Source organism: Chiloscyllium punctatum, chromosome 5 (genome assembly GCF_047496795.1).
Source record: "Chiloscyllium punctatum isolate Juve2018m chromosome 5, sChiPun1.3, whole genome shotgun sequence".
Taxonomy (NCBI): domain Eukaryota; kingdom Metazoa; phylum Chordata; class Chondrichthyes; order Orectolobiformes; family Hemiscylliidae; genus Chiloscyllium; species Chiloscyllium punctatum.
Genome location: NC_092743.1, coordinates 21,219,573 through 21,236,888, shown reverse-complemented (window position 1 = coordinate 21,236,888; position 17,316 = coordinate 21,219,573). Strand labels below are relative to the sequence as shown.

At 38.4% G+C, this 17,316-nt stretch overlaps 1 protein-coding gene across 23 annotated transcripts in view; it reads left to right on the top strand.

Moving 5' to 3' along the window:
- Positions 1 to 17,316, top strand: part of LOC140476938 (focal adhesion kinase 1) — a 556,498-nt gene that overhangs the window by 499,231 nt on the left and 39,951 nt on the right. For 13 of the 23 annotated variants that reach the window (XM_072569910.1, XM_072569911.1, XM_072569912.1 and 10 more), the window contains 4 exons: positions 577 to 888; positions 7,847 to 7,933; positions 8,495 to 8,635; positions 9,324 to 9,455. In XM_072569910.1, the coding sequence (XP_072426011.1) occupies positions 577 to 888; positions 7,847 to 7,933; positions 8,495 to 8,635; positions 9,324 to 9,455 (672 nt within the window). The remainder of the gene's footprint in view (positions 1 to 576; positions 889 to 7,846; positions 7,934 to 8,494; positions 8,636 to 9,323; positions 9,456 to 17,316) is intronic. The other 10 variants (XM_072569915.1, XM_072569916.1, XM_072569918.1 and 7 more) reach the window with 4 other exon arrangements.

The window sequence follows — 17,316 nt, the reverse complement described above, 5'->3', positions numbered from 1 at the left end:
CCTAAATGGTCTACCCCTTATTTTTTAGCTGTGTCCTCTTGTTCGGAACTCGCCCATCAGCGGAAACATGTTTCCTGCTGCCAGAGTGTCCAATCCTTTCATAATCTTATATGTCTCAATCAGATCCCCTCTCAATCTTCTAAACTCAAGGGTATACAAGCCCAGTCGCTTCAGTCTTTCAGTGTAAGGTAATCCCGCCATTCCAGGAATTGACCTCGTGAACCTACGCTGCACTCCTTCAATTTTGTATACAAATCCAAATGGTCATACCTTTTATTATATTTGTGACTTATTTGTAGTGTATTTAGGAAATATTTGTTTTATTATTAAAAGGTAGCACATTGAATCCTTTCTCTTCTAGAAATGGCTGATGCTTGTGGTTGTAAATTTTATTTGTGGAACACAGCCTTTATTTAAATTGTACTATGAAATTGAGCTCCATTTTCCATGTTTGACATGCAGCATTGGCTTCAATTTTGGTTTGCATATTTAGTTGTCATTTGTAATAGTCTCACATTTTTGTTAAACTGATTCATGCTGCTTTTCTGCTTTAATCTGCTTTGTGTCTGTCTGCAGCCAGCCCGTTGGCCACCTTTGCAACACAGTCTTAGCTTGGACAGTCTGTCTTTACCTGAGTTCTCCCAGCGCAACACCAAGTTTTGTTTATACCTAAAACAAACATCAAAAGCTTATGAGCATCCATTCACTACTGCTGCATCTGCTTCTGACAGGCTTCTTCCTATGTGGCCTCGGCGCAGGCCTTCTCTACCCCCTTCAGCATATCGACAGAGTGTTCGTCTGCTTCCCCTTTATTTTGACAGGCTGAATGCAAATCTGCAGCGACAACTGATGTATGGCGAATGGAGAAGAGCACAGGAAGAAGCAATGGTTAGGATACACTGTGCAAAGGGGGACAAAAAAGCACAAGCAATGTCATGCAGCTAAGAATAGAAATTAATGAAATAAACAGTGTTGTTATAGTTGATGCATTTTAACTTTTACATCTAATGCACTCACTGGATAAGATTAATGCAATTTAACAATACCCCTTCCATTTCAATGAAACATTTAATTGTAAAGATGCGGTTTTTTCCTTCTCTTTTAAAGCCCAGATGTCACAAGAATATAACAAAACAGTTGTCCCTCATTTTTCGACAAAGAAACACTTTGCATATTTAACGCATCCCCAAAATTTGTGAACTGAAATCAAAAGGCCATTACGTGGGTTTTTTTTTTAATTCATTCACAGATTGCGGGCATCGTTGGCCAGGCCAGTATTTATTGCTTATCCCTAATTGCCTAGAGGGCAGTTAAGATTCAGCGATATTTCTGTGGATTTGGAGTCCTACGTAGGCCAGATCAAGAAAGGACAGCACTTCTTCCCTAAAGGGCTTCAATGAACCAGATTTTTTTTTGTTCCCTCAGAATTAACAATAGTTTCATGATTACCATTAGACATGATCCTTAATTCCAGATTTTTATTGAATTCAAATTCTGTCCTGGTGGAATTTGAATCTGAGTCCCCAGACGGTTAGTTGGATTTCTGGATTAACAAATTAGCAACAATGCCACTTGGCCATTGCTTTTCTGAGGTGCACAATCATCTGATACCACTCTATTCATTCAGCTTTCTTTTACTGTTTATGTTTTTGACATTATGTGCATGAAAATTAGGAGCAAGAGGTGGCCAGATTGCCCCTCAATCCTGCTTCATCACTCAATAAGATTATGGCTAATCTGATCACCAGTTCCTGCCTACCCCCATTTAACCTTTCACCACTTTGCTTAGCAAGAAATATAATGATAGGATGTTCTCCAAGTATTAAATATATCATGAACACCTCTTTGGGAATGACTGGTTGATGCAGTGAGTTTGATACTGATTTTTCATTTCTGAGATTTGAATAGAAATCCCAACGATTAACAGAATAGATACATTCTTGATTAATAAGGGGATCAAGATTCTCTGTCTGAACACTAAGCACGCTGTGTTAAACAAATTTTGTAAATTTTTGGTGGCAGTAGCTGGCTAACTCCCCATTTATGTGAAATTGGCAAATCACAGAATAACTGATGTAGGATTTATTAATGATTCATATTGTTTTTAAACTAGAGATGAGGTGCACAATCTTGCAGCAGTAACAATAAGTAAAGTCACCATAGTTCCAGAGGACCATAAAGAGAGACAGCTGGTGGTATGTATCACCACACCTCAGCCATGGAATGAGGTTGAAAAGGTGGAACCTTCATGGTGACCTCAATCCATACAGGAAGTGAACCCATGCTGTTTGCATCACTCTGCATTGCAAACCTGCCATCCAGCCAACTGAATTAAACCAACACCCAATAACAATATACATCTTCCAACATCAGAACTGTTTGAGTGCCTTCACTACGTGTATTGCAATGACTCAGTATCCCTCCTTATGACCAATTAGAGATGGGTAATAAATTCTGGCCTTATCATATCCTGTGAATGAATTGAAACTGAAAATACTTCTCTCCACTATTAAATGTGATGCACATAAACTGGGAGAGCTGAAAATAAATCACACATATCCTATGCTTTAGAGTACAAAATTCTCAGACTTTAATCAGTATGAAGTTGCTTTGGAGAAAATTCTTAAATCACTTCTCAACGCATCATTTTTGTCTGTTGCAATGATGCAGCAAAATATTAACCAAGATCTTTTTTTAATAAAACTTCTGAAAGCTTCCAGTTTGTTTGCTTAATATCCATGTCAACTGTTGATTCTTCCTGGATGCAGTGAATGAACAGTGTGTTCAGTCTAACCCAGCATGTCTGTTAAAGCTCTCCTTCTCACAGTGTCTGTTCTAAGATTGGTAACTTTTGCTTTCTTTTAATTGCTTGTCCTTTTGTCCATCCATATATCTTTAAATCGCTCCTATCTGTTTTCCAATCAATAAAGCTGATGGCAATAATTTTTCAATTGAAATGGTATTTTCAAATGTGCAATTTGATTTTTTTTTAAACCACCTACTAGCATAAAAAGTTATTTCCATGTCATGATGAATGGTGCTTGTGTGGATTATATATGGTAGGATGGAGATTCTCTATATGTGATTCACACTTGGCAACAGCTTGTTGTAGCAGCAAGTGTTTTATGTGGTAGTTACAGAAATAAATGAGAGGCCATGAAGGTTTAAAGCAAAAACTGAATGCCAAAAATCAACTTTTCTGTACTTCAATTAGTACTTTTCCTCTTATACCTTTAACAACTTTTTTTTTATTTTTAGTAATGCATTCAGCCTATATGTACCTTTATGTTTAAACAAGCATTGCATTTATGTTTTTGCCTGCTAAAGTTTTCATGGAATCGAATGATCTTAGATGGGAAGATGATTGTGATGTTGGAGTTGATTTCAGCATGTTCCGTAAGGAGAGAGAAGGGGTGAAAATCAATCAAGGTTCTCCTACATCTGTTTGATAGCCACGATATCGAGGATAGTAAACATTTATGGATGTTACGTGAAGACAGGATGAGTTCAATAAAATGTATTTGATTCATCAAGTGGTTTTCCGTCATTCAGCATATGGCCTCCAGCCAAAAAGATGATTTGTTAACATGGATGAGGTACTTACTATAGGGCTCTGTTTTAGAATTCCCACAGTGTAGAAGCAGGCCATTTAGCCCATTCAGTCCACATTGACTCTCCAAACAACGTGATGAAAATAATGACTGCAGATGCTGGAAACCACCGATCCACTCCACCCTCCTCCCTGACCTATCACCTTCATCCCCTCCCCCACTCACCTCTTGTACTCCATGCTACTTTCTCCCCACCCCCACCCTCCTCTAGCTTATTTCTCCACCCTTCAGGCTCTTTGCCTTTATTCCTGATGAAGGGCTTTTGCCCGAAACATCGATTTTACTGCTCCTCGGATGCTGCCTGAACTGCTGTGCTCTTCCAGCACGACTAAACCAGAATCTCCAAACAGCATTCCAGCCAGACCCGACCCCCACACCCATCCCTGTAACCCTGCATTCCCATAGCTAAACCACCCAGTCTGCACATCTCTGGACACCATGGGCAATTTATCATGACCAATTCACCTAACTTGCACATCTTTGGACTGTGTTTCACTTCAAAGCTAGAGCATAAAATAACTGCACCTCATTTACTAGCCATGTAATGTGCAGAAGACTTTCTAGCTCAGTGATTGTTTTATTTGTTTGTGGGATGTAGATGTCACTGACTAGGTCAGCATTTTTTGCCATCTGAGTGGAATCAGCTAATCCCTGTGTATGTAGAGTTACATATAGGCCAGAGTAGATAAGAATGGTAGATTTCCATCCTTAATGATCCAAATGTATTTTTACATAAATTGATTAAAAATTGCATGGCCACCATTAGACTAGGTTTTCGTTCTAGATTTTTATTGAATTCAAGTTATCACCATCTAGCTGGGATTCAAACTCATGTTGATAGGCTGAAGTTCTAGATTGTTTGTTCAGTGCAGTTGGTTGTAGTTTCTGTTTCCAGAAGCAACTTGATTTTTGTCTGAATCTTTGTTATGTATCCAATAACAAGTAAGTTAAATTCATTATATTATACAAATCAGATCTGAAGACTTCTGGTTAGCTTTTGTTGTGATTTGAATGTAGCCTGTAACCTACACTAACTTTCCATTGTTCTTTGCTCAAGCCATATCTATGAAAAGAACCTCCCATTATTTAACCCTTCACCTTGTTTTATAAGTCTGCAGACTTGATTGTGTTATATATTTTTAAGGTGTTATCTTGATTGTTATTTTGCTACTTTGCCTACAAGTTCCATAAGTGTTCCTGGACCTTGTCATTGGAAATCCAATTGAGTTTTCAGCATGCGCATATTTTGTTCGAAAGTGAAAGTTAGTTTGTGTGCTGCCATGGATGGAGCAGAAAATTGTATAACAACTTTAATCCATTTCATATAACAAATGTATTACTAGAGTAATCTCTTAAGTCCACACATACATTTTCTTTTACTTTGTACCATTCTAAGTCCTTGAAAATAGCTAATTAAATGTTATATATTGTAATTGGAGTTCTGTCATTGGAGAAGTTGATGTAATTGCTACTTAACTGGTATACATAGACACTGAAATATTCAAAGAAGCAGAAAATGCGTTTTTGGAGAACTAAACTCCATCTACCTGCTGTGGCCCAATTATCCCCTTTCTCTAAGCTCCTTAACCTGGAGACTACCTTTACTATTGATTCTATGACCAAAAATATAACTTCAATAGGACCACAAAATGAGTGGGAACTAATAGGATGTCCATTCCACAACCTGCCTGATTCTCCTCTGTAATCACTCTGTTACCATGGAAGATAAATTTGATAATTATCTTTTTAGCCTTGGATAATTAGCATTTTTGCTCATATATCATGAATCTTTAATATCATCATGACTTTGATGCACAGTGCTCAGTTCTCCTGTGATACACAACAAATTCACATGATAGAATGACATTTAACTTCAGGTTAACTGGCTGTTCAAGATTGTCTTATGTCTGTAACTGGATTAGTGGTGCTGAAAAAGCACAGCAGTTCAGGCAGCATCCAAGTAGCTTCCTGAACTCCTAGTCTCCTCGAGACTAGGACCCGTGGACACAGCCTTAGAATTAGAGGGGGTAAATTCAGAACAGAAATGCGGCGACATTTCTTCAGCCAGAGTGTGGTGGGCCTGTGGAATTCATTGCCACAGAGTGCAGTGGAGGCCGGGACACTAAATGTCTTCAAGGCAGAGATTGATAGATTCTTGTTGTCTCGGGGAATTAAGGGCTATGGGGAGAATGCAGGTAAGTGGAGTTGAAGTGCCCATCAGCCATGCTTGAATGGCGGAGTGGACTCGATGGGCCGAATGGCCTTACTTCCACTCCTATGTCTTATGGTCTTATGAACTGCTGTGCTCTTCCAGCACCACTAATCCAGAATCTGGTTTCCAGCATCTGCAGTCATTGTTTTTACCACCTTTATGTCTGTTACTGTTTAATGTAAAACTAAACAAAGCCAAACAAAGAAGAAACCTACTCCAGAAACTGCACTGAAACTTAAGCAATACATTTCATGTTTAGGACTGAGATGAGTGGAGCAAATCATCTAATGTTTATGGTTAGCTGTTATTAGTTTAATTGCTGTCATTTGGTGTGGGATCATACTTCGAGCAATTTGGCTGGTGCAATTCACTACAATAATAACAGAGTTAAATACAATAAGAGCAGTAACTACGCTTCCAGAATTAGTTGTCCAATGCTTTGGAATGTGTTAAGGATTTATAAGATATTACAAATGTGAGTTTGTTCCTTCCCTCCCCCTTCCTCCTTGGGTTGTGTTGGCAGTTGTCAGATCACAGATTTGGCAATACAATGACCAGTTAAGACTTCACTGTGTATGCAGTTATTACTAATTTTTAAATGCGCACAGTTACTACCTGTTGAAGTTTGGAAAGACCAGACCGTTGCCTTCTGTTTCGGCCAAATTCCCCATTACCCTCACAACTGAATCCATCTCCAACCTGCCCCCTGCTGCTGAAATGACTATTCATAGTCTGTGTTCTTACTTGATTATGAACTATGTTACTGACTTCCATGTCAACTGCTGTCTCCTTCACTTGCATATGTTACCTGCTGCTTTACTCCCCACTGGCATTCCTATTCAATGGTTTTCTCATCTCTACACCAAACTATTCAAAAGCTTTCCTAACTCATTCTCATTCTCGTTCTCCACCCTCTTTAAACCTCAGCTCAACCCAGTCTCTGCTGCCCATATCCCCACCCACACCAAGTTTTCAACACATCACTCCTGTCCTCCATAACACCTCCCTCTCGACCCTGCCTTCTTGTGCATCCTTCCTTTCTTTGTCCTCATCATTAGCACCCTTGCATACACTGGCCTTGGCCCAATATCAAGCTGTCTGCCTCTAGTTCTTTAAAACCCACATTTTTGGCCAACTGTTTGATCAACCCTCACCATCTTCTAGTATGTGGCTTGCCATTTAAGTTTGTTTTCTGTGCCTCACTCAAGGGACTTGGGACAACTGATACATTAAAGGTGCAAGTTATTGTTGTCTTGTTAAATAAATATTCAAAAATTGTGGTGAAGACTATTTAATGGCACTGCAACAATTAACACATGGCTAGGTGAGAATCCTTTCCTTTGAAAGAAATTTGACAGGTACATTTGGCATTACATATCATTTAAAATATAGACTTCTTTCAAGAACCTTTTTAGACTATCTCAGTAGTCAATGATATTTTCGCACATTGAAAGAAACCATTCAAAACTTTGCATGATGACATTTTAAAACACATACATTCAAAATGTATGTTTGTTTTAATGGGATTACTTTAAACAGACAGTGATCTTTTCTTGTTATCCTCTGTATGCTTCTACAGGTAAACAAATTAAGGACAGCAAAGTTAAATTATGATCTTTTTTGACCATCATCATTGTCTTTACTTGGAGCAAGTGAGAATTACTGCAATTAATGGGTAAATTTGCCTCCAGCTGCATTGGATAATTGTGATGGATAGTGTCTGTTTTTCTACAAGCGCCAATTCTCCACTTTAACTGCATCTGATGAAAATTTGACTTTGGCTAATCGTCAAATTTTCTTGTATATTGTACAAAGATTACTTACAGAAATTAACCACAAACTTTGTAGGCCAAAATGGAATATTCCAGCCAACTGTCTGAAATGACCAATTTTCTTTCACACTTAGCACATTTTGTACCATCTTCAAATTATCTGATCTGTGCAAGTATTTGGGTCTTTGTGTTCAGCTGCAATAGCAGATATAATTTACAGTGTGTTTCTTTCCTTTGTTTGATTACAATAGCCCAGTAGACCAGGCTACCCAAGTCCAAGATCCAGTGATGGTTTCTTTCCCAGTCCACAACATATGGTGCAGCATAACCATTATCAGGTAAATAACAGATATCACATTCTCTTAAATGTAAAATACTTGGAGGGAAAAATGCCATTGAATTTGTGACACATGGTAACATTATAACTTGGATCAGCTAAATATAAATGTAACAAAGATTAATTTCAGTGAGTGGTGATGACCTTGATACATTTATTCAGGGTTGTGACTGGATCAGTTGGAGAATCTTAACGTAGCCCATAGCAAAGCATGGAGTTTTAAACTTGCCTAAATGAAGCAATTAATACTTGAGAGAGACCATGGACAATTAGTCTGTTATTGCAGCAATAACCATTCTGTTATATCATCATAGTAACATGCATGTGCTTTCTACAGAATACTAATAAAGGAAACATTATCTTGTAGCACTAATTCTACTGTACTTCAAGCAGGTTGATTTGTACAGGAATTTTGTTACAAGCCACTAAACATAATAACTAATATTGAATTCTGAAATCCATTGGTTTATTCCGTGTTCAAAGTGCTGTCTTGACAATGAATTGAACTAATCTGTAGCTGTAGTTACTATAGATCATTTCAGTTAATTGTGTTTATTAACAGGTTTCTGGATATACTGGTTCACATGGAATTTCGCCCATGCCTGGAAGTATATATACTGCACAGGCAAGTGTATTAGATGCTCATGATTCCTGGAATCACCATAGACCTCAGGATATTCCAATTTGGCCACAAAACCTGGAGGTAATATAATTGTGCAGACAAGGCATTCAATTCATTGAAACTTAATTGGAATAAAGCTGATAGCTTGTCCTTCAAGCAATGCCACAGATATTGACATTTGACGAAATAAAAAACACCATCAAATCATGGTGGTGTGTTTGGAAAAAAATATAAATCCATTGTAATTCAGAAGCTGGAAAAGACGTCTCTTGAATTTGACAGAACCACATATTTTTAGATCCTTCTCAATGCAATCCAAACAAAATAAATACTGGATATTTTTAATTGAATTGTAAAACAGTGATATAACCTCTGAATTTGGATTATGTCATTACCTCGAGTGTTGTGTTTAATTACCCATTTAAGTTCAGTTGTGATATTACATATAATATGCAACTTTATTAAATAGTTTTATTACAGCACGGGCCAAATTTCAATTTTATTTGGTTTATTGGTGTAATAGATTTTCAAGTTATCATGTCATTACAAAGTAAAGAAATGTTACTGATTTTTTTGTTGTAGGATCTGAAGTTACATTGGCTCCAGCTATATTATGTATTTGGGAAAGGGTGAAAACTGCTCACAAATGTAAGAGTTGCCAATGGTTGTACCAGTACTGTTGCAGTTCAGTCAATATCTTAAATAATTTTGTATTGCATGAGTATGAACTAATATAGCATGGCATGTAAGCATTTAATTAAACTTTCAGGATTCAGGCACTTTGGATATGCGTGGAATGGGACAGATGCTCCCAACAAATGTAATGGAAGAGCAGTTGTTAAGGCAGCAGCAGGAAATGGAGGAGGATCAACGATGGCTTGAACAAGAAGAGAAGTTCCTGGTGAGTTCCTTTTATATATTTCTTTTAAAGGCTCTAGCCAACTATACTGTGTATTGACAAATTTTGGAGATCACTGAGGGAAACTTTAAACATTAGCTTGAAGACATATTGAATCTATATGAGTGCTGATTGTTTCGCCTCTAGATGAATCAGTCATTTGTACTTCAAGTTGTTAATGAAAAGGCTCCAGTGGAAAACAATTTATGAAAAAATAATATCCAGTGTTACTCTGAAGCATTACGTAAAAGTTTGCACAGCTTGGATACTAATGTTAACTTTGATATTTCTGACTTCCTGAAGTGTTTGTATTGGGTTATGTGATTTAATAATAAACGCTTTATTACCCTTGAAATGGGTTCCAATTGACCTAATATAGTTGTCTTAATATAGTGCCTTTAATACGGTGAGCATTATGATAGCCTTTGTGAAGAAATGGTTGTTGAGCAATAGAATAAAAGAAATGGAAGAGGCGATCAATAGCAGAAGGTATTGTTAAGGCAATGAAAATTATGCCAGGACTGGTGGAGTGTAGTGTGCAAAGAAAGGTTGACAGGATGCCATTTATAGAGGATGAGTCCAAGTTTCGGAGAGTCGGAAGGATGACCGCCTTATAACAGGATCTTGATATCAATACAGATGTCACAGTCATCAAAGACACTCATCTGTAGTTGTCCGAAGGCAGCAGATTGTTTGTGCTGTTGAATCTCTGCACCAGTGTTAGCCTTAGACGAGAGTAGCTTCCCAAGTAAGAAAAATCCTCCACTTTTGGGAGGATTTTTCCATTGATCTTAATGGAGGGATGGACTAAAACCTGACTTGGAATAGATTGGTAAAGGATTTGAATTCTTCTTGAGGTTGAGGCCAAGACCAACATCGACATCCTTGAAGCAACCAGCAGCACCAGGATGTAGGTCATGATTATCCAAAACCAACTGTGTTGGGCCAGCCATGTGCTTAAGATGCTGAGTTCTGACTACCAAAGCCAATCTTTTTTGCCCAGCTCAAGGAAAGCACTTGAATGAGAGGAGGCCAGAGGAAACTCTTCAGACTCCCTGAAGGATTCCCTCAAGAAATACAACATAGATATCAAAACATGAGAGACTGTCATTCAGAAGAAACTGACTTAGAGGAAACTCCTTTATGAAGGGACACAATTCTTTGAGAACACATGAAGGCAAGAGTAAGTACAGAAAAGGAACCAGAGAAAGGAATGTTGACAATCCCAAGGCCAAGGATCATTCCCACCTCCTGGTAACACCTGCCAAATGTATGGTCTGAGATGTGGCTCTGGGATTGGTCTCATTAGCCACACTAATGACCAATGACACGGAATTTCCGAGATGGACAATCTTACCTATTGGTGAGTGATTACCAATGAAGAGGGGACTGAAATATTGGGCTCGAGCATATGTTGATAGAAGAGATTGGAAACATAGTTTGACACAAGGACATGGAGAAATTAAGAAAGAGTATTAAGGATTTTAATTTCAGATTTTTTTAAAGAAAGAAGTCGACTGCAACCACTTGAGAGGTTATAAATTGTGAGCGTTTATACAGTGGTTCTTAGGAAGTCAGCAAGAATGAGTGTTAAGGAAAAGTCTGTTGGTAATGAAAATGTAGATATGCTTTTCTCTTACAATGGAAACTGAATCATTGAATTTATTTAAAACTGAATTAGTTAGATTTTTGAATACCAAGACAGTCATAGACTTTTGGGGACAGTCAAGAAAGTGAAGTTGAGACCACAATCAGATGAGCCATGATTCTGTTGAATTATGGAACAGGCTGGATGGGTTGATTGGCCTACTCCTAAACCCAACCCTATGTTTCTTATGTGCGTTTTAGCAGCTGTGAATTGACACAAAGACAAAGCTAGGTAGTGTTATGGAAGTTGGTAATAATTGTATTGATAATGGATAAAATGAGAGATTTGATGATCAGTTCCAGTTGAACAGGATACTAGACTTGAACCTGAGTTTCCTGAATTAGCAGCCTGGGCGAGGAATCAAGACAAGCAATAGTTCGGATATCTTTTACCTTTTGGAATCCAAATGAAAAACTGTAACATATTGCTCTAAAGAGCAGAGTTATCCTAGCCAGTGTCCCAGCCACAATTTATCTCTTAACCAATATCTGCCAACATTGTAAATCACTTATCTAGTTATTATTTTATTACTGCTTCATGATCTTTGCTGTGAGAGTATGCGCTGCCACGTTTCCTACATTACAACAGTGGCTACACTCAAAATACATAATTGGCTGTAAACTTCTTTGGAAACCCATGATGTTGTGGAAGGTTGTATGTAGATCAAATTTCTAATTTTCTTAATTGTGCCCAAGTCTGGGAACATTTTGTCTCACCCTGAGATTTGAAGGATCAGAGTTTAGTGAAACTGTAATATACTGAGAAGAGTTACATAATGCAGAAATAAGGATGCTCTATACTTTCAAAATGTAGGTGTCCAAGCTGCTTGCTTTTAATATTTTTGAAGATGTTTTTGTTTTTGTATATTGCATCTTGATCCAATCTTTGAGAAATTAAAACCTCCTAAGTTTCTTGAGCCAATTCTGTTGAATTAATCGCTTTCAAGTTCATTCATGACTTCATGGAATCTCTTTGCATCAAGACAGTGTAATGCTCTAACAATGAAGGAAAAGTTTTTTTGTATGTTTAGTTCAAATATTCTTTGAAAACATGAACATCAAGACTATCCTTTTGCCATTGGTGATCTATTCTCAACTTTACTATATTTCCCATGAACTGTAATAATCTTCCAGTTGAACTTTGTATTTCTTTCATACCCAACGACAGTTAAAAACTTTATTTTGGCAAATAAGAGCATAGTTAAACGTTCTGAAATTGGCAGGAGAGTTTGTGTCAAAACGATTCAGGCTACTGAAAAGGCACAACATTGTGCTAAATAAAGACTAATATTCATTCCACCCTTAAGCTACAAATATGGTATGTTTTGTACCCATTTTACATAGTTATATAGACCATCCGGAACAGAGAGAGACAATTCGATTCAGTTTGTTCATGCTGGCTTTATGCTCTACTTGAACTTACTCCCAGCTAAACTGTCAGCACAGCTGATGTGCTGATTTAGTTGCTGATCAAATACATTTTTAATTGCTCACAATTACTTGTCATAGGATATACTTTGCTTCAGTGTTTTTGTGACTTTCCTGGTCAATTTATTTTCGACTATCTTATAAATAGCTACATTTTTCCACATCTACCTCAAAACCCTTTTGATATCTTAAACACATCTGTCAGATTTCCCCTCAGCTGTCTGTTTTCTAAAGAAAATCGAATGACTTATAGCTGTTTCTGCATAGATTCCCTGTCTGTCTCCATGTCCCTTGTTTTTCACAGCTGAATGTGGTAGCAAAAATGAACAAGAATTGAATTTGCAATACTGTACTGGAATTAAAAAAGTGGAACGATCATAAAATGCTGAAGAAAATGGGAAACTGGCCACATCTCCATTAATAAGTATTGCAAGAAAAAAAAACATTCCATTGACTTGACATTGATCTTTTCATGAACGCAGCACTCAAGGAAACCATTGATATTTACATTACAGCACTATAACATGGCAATCTGGACCCTCTCTCTACAGTATGCATCAGTATTTATTGAACTTGTGAACACAACAACTTGCACAGTTGAATTTAGTTTTAGCAATGCCATGGGTCAGCAATAGCCTAGCGGTATCGTCACGAGTAATCCAGAGACCCAGGTAAAGTTATGGGGTAATCAGCAAGGGGTTTCCTTGCTAGTGTTTATCTTGATACAGTGAAACCTCATGGAATCTAGAGTCAACGTTGAGGTCTCTCAAGATAAGTAACTGTTAAAATTTCAATTCATAAAATCTGGAATGACAAGCTAGTCTAGTGACCATAGCACTATAATTGACTGCTATCCTGCTGTATTGTAGCCTCTGACCTTCTTTCATAGCTACCTTATTTATATGGCTTGTCCACTTCAGTTTCTCATCAATGGTGACCCCCAGGATGTTGATAACAGTGGATTCAGTAATGGTAATGCCATTGAATGTCAGGGGATGACATTTACTTTATCTCTTATTGGAGATGGTCATTGCCCACAATTGTGTGGCGTGACTGTTATTTACCATTTTTCAACCCAACTTAGACATATTATCCATGTCTTTTTGTATTTGGACATGGACTGCAAATGGTACAGAACATTGTGTAACCATCACCAATTATCCCCACTACTGACCTTATGGTGGAGGGTAGATTATTGAAGAAGCAGCTGAAGGCGGTTGGACCTAAGACACTGAGGACTTCCTGCAGAGATATTCTTGAACTGAGAAAACTGATCTCCAACAACTATGTCCATCTTCCTATCTTCCACATTCCACAGGCATGGTTCCAACCAGCAGAGTGTTTTTCTGAGAGTTTTTCCGTTGACTCCAGTTTTACCAGGGAACCTTGATGCTATACTACATCAAATATGACCTTAATGTCAGGTGATGTCACTCACACCTCGCTTCTGGAATTCAGCTCTTTTGTCCGTGTTTGAACCAAGGCTGTAATGAGGTCAGGAGCTGAGTAGTTCTAGGGGCACCCAAATGATGCATTAGTGAGCAGGTTATTCCATCACTTTACTGATAAGCAAGGATGGACTGATGGCATGATAATTGGCTGGTTTGACTTATCCTGCTTTTTATGACAAGGACATCTCTGAGCAATTTTCCACATTCAGGTAGATCCCAGCATTGTATCTGTATAAGAGCAGTTTGGCTAAGAGTGTGGCACATTCTAGACCATAAGTCTTCAATAGAATTGCTGGAATGTTGTCATGCCACACAACCTTTGTAGTATTCAAGGTGTTCAACCAATTTCTGATATCACATGGAGCAATTTGAATTAGCTGAAGCCTGGCATCTGTGATGCTGGGGCTGTCTAGAGGAAGCCAAGACGTATTATTCACTCAGCATTTCTGGTTGAAGATTGCTGCGAATGCTTCAGCCTTTTCTTTTGTACTGCTGTGCTGGGCAATCCCTCAAAATTCAGCTCTTTTGGAGCTGAGGATATTTATGGAGCTTCCATGACAGTTTTCAGTTGCCCAATCTGTTTGAAGTCTTTCCTATTTAGCACAATGGTAATACCACACATGATGTACGGCACAGCCCATGAATGTATTTTTAAAAAGGCCTTTCAGAGCAGATGTACCACAATGCCACCCAGCATGACTTAGTAGCCAAGTTTGTTTTGCTTGAAGCAGAGATGTTTAAGGAGAAATTTCATTGAGGTGCTCAGAATTATGAACGTGGAAAATGCGAGGACTGCAGATGCTGGAGCTCAGAGTCAAGAATGTAGTGCTAGTGGAAAAGGATGCCTGATGAAGGGCTTATGCCCAAAATGTTGATTCTCCTGCTTCTCAGATGCTGCCTGACCTGCTGTGCTTTTCCAGCACTACACATCCCAGAATTATGAACGTGTTTGATAAAGTTGAAAGAGTTAACTGTCTCCACTGGCAGGAAGATTAGCCCCCAGAGTTACTTTATTAGTATCTGGATTGTCTTGCCTGAAAAGGTGGTAACAGCATCTTCAATCATTTCAAAAGGAAAAAGACTCCCATAACTAAAGAGCAAGAGAGTTGCACTGATTAGTTCATTGTTCAAAGATCTTCGAAAGTCACCTGGTCACCACTCCTGATGTGTGGTCCGACATTATCAGCACAGAGATCACTTTCGGTCAAGGGCAGCATGACCTAAATTGAATGCATTCTTCAGAGTTTGTTTATCAGAGTACACTTCATTTGTTCATGTGTCAACGATATTGAACTAAATGGTTGATAACTTGATCTAAAGCTGATGGAATGTTTAGATTATCAGGTTTTTTTTCTCAGCTCTGATGCTTTGTTTCTGAAAAAGCAAGTGTAGGTTTTCATAGTTTGGCATGGAAGAGATGAATTTCTCCGAAAACAAAGATCAAAATAAATTATGATCCTCCCTCAAATGCCATTTTAAAAAACTTAATCAGCTATCTCAATTTTGCTATAATTTTAACCAAACTGACTGGCTACAGGAAACTTAAAAATTTCAAGTCATGCAAACTTGACTTTTGTAATCATGAAAATGGTAGCTTTAATGTGTTTTGAAGAGTTTATGGTTTTAATTAAATGAATAGTTAAGAGTAAAGTCACCAGTGGAATTGTTGACATTGCTTGTATATTTCTTCCCAGAAACCAGAATTGAGATTGGTTGTGTTTTACAATTCATACTATTGCAGAAGCAGATTCAATACCACATTTCCAGACTGCTTGTTGCTGACCTCAGCTGCACTGTTAGGAGTTAAAAACAGTGGTGAACAGAGGTTCACCTCTGAAACACCTCTCTAGAACTGGATGATCGCATAGATCTGCTTTTCAAGCCACAAAAGGTCTCCTGAATACTTTTATTAACAGCAACAGCAGCTTATCTGTCTGCTCATAGAACACTAAGTAACCACAATATTGAACGAGAGGGAGAGAGTTTAGGGAGCACTGCAGAAAGCTTGGTGAAAGAAATGGGTCTTGAAAAAATGTATTTGAAAGATAACTTACAGAAGTTTGGAAAGGTTACTTCAATAGCTAGAGGCTCTTCACTAAGAATTGTTCATATTGTTCTCTGAATGTGGGGTAATGTTGACAAAGCTGGTACTAATACCCAACTCTGGTGATCCTGAGAAGATGCTATTGGGCTTCTTCCTTGAACTGTTGCCCAGCATTCTTTAAATCTGTTAAATGTAGCTAAGTATCTTTCTCAGCGGTTAAGGGTTAACCATATTCATGTGGAACTCGAGTCACATGTAAGCTGAACCCAGGTGAGTACACCACATTTCCTCCTCAATGGATATTTGCCAACTAGTTTTAGTTTTTAAAATCTAACAACTTCAAGGCAATGTTGTGGAATTGGAGCCAATTATGGAATGTTATTCAAGCTGGAAAGGATATAAATACTGAAGCTAAACTGAGGTTGAACAGAGTACCAAAGTTGTCTTCAGTTTTAGTTGGTGGGGAAATCAGTGGTAACCGATTGCAGTTTGTGGCAGGAGCTGAAATTGATGGCTTCAGACCTTCAACCAAAAATCTCAAATGTAATGTATCAGAGCTTGGCTGCCAGTCAGTGTGGTGCCACAATTTAAGAAAGGCTGTAAAAAAAAGCTAGGGAACTCTAGACCAGTGAGCCTTATGTCAATAGTGGGCTAGTTGTTGGAGGGGATTATGAGGGGCAGGATTTACATGCATTTGGAAAGGCAAGGACTGATTAGGGATAGTCAGAATGGCTTTGAACGTGGGAAATAGTGTCTCATAAACTTGATTGAGTTTTTTTGAAGAAGTGACAAAGAAGATTGATGAAAGCAGAGCAGAAGAGGTTGTCTATATGGACTTCAGTAAGCATTCAACAAAGTTCTACATAGTCATAGAGATGTACAGCATGGAAACAGACCCTTCGGTCCAACTTGTCCATGCTGACCAGATATCCCAACCCAATCTAGATTAGTTTATATTAGATTCCCTACAATGTGGAAACAGGCCCTTCAGACCAGCAAGTCCACACCGACTCTCAGAAGACTAACCCACCCGGACCCATTCCCCTCCTCTATATTTACCCCGACTAATGCACCAAACACAATGGGCGATTCACCTGACCTGCACATCTTTGGATTGTGGGAGAAAACGAGAGCATCCGGAGGAAACCACGCAGACACGTGGAGAATGTGCAAACTCCACAAAGACAGTCACCCAAGTCACCCAGGAATCGAACCCAGGTCCCTGGCACTGTGAGGCAGCAGTGCTAACCACTGAGCCACCATGCCGCCCAAACTTTTAGTGGAACGCTTGGTC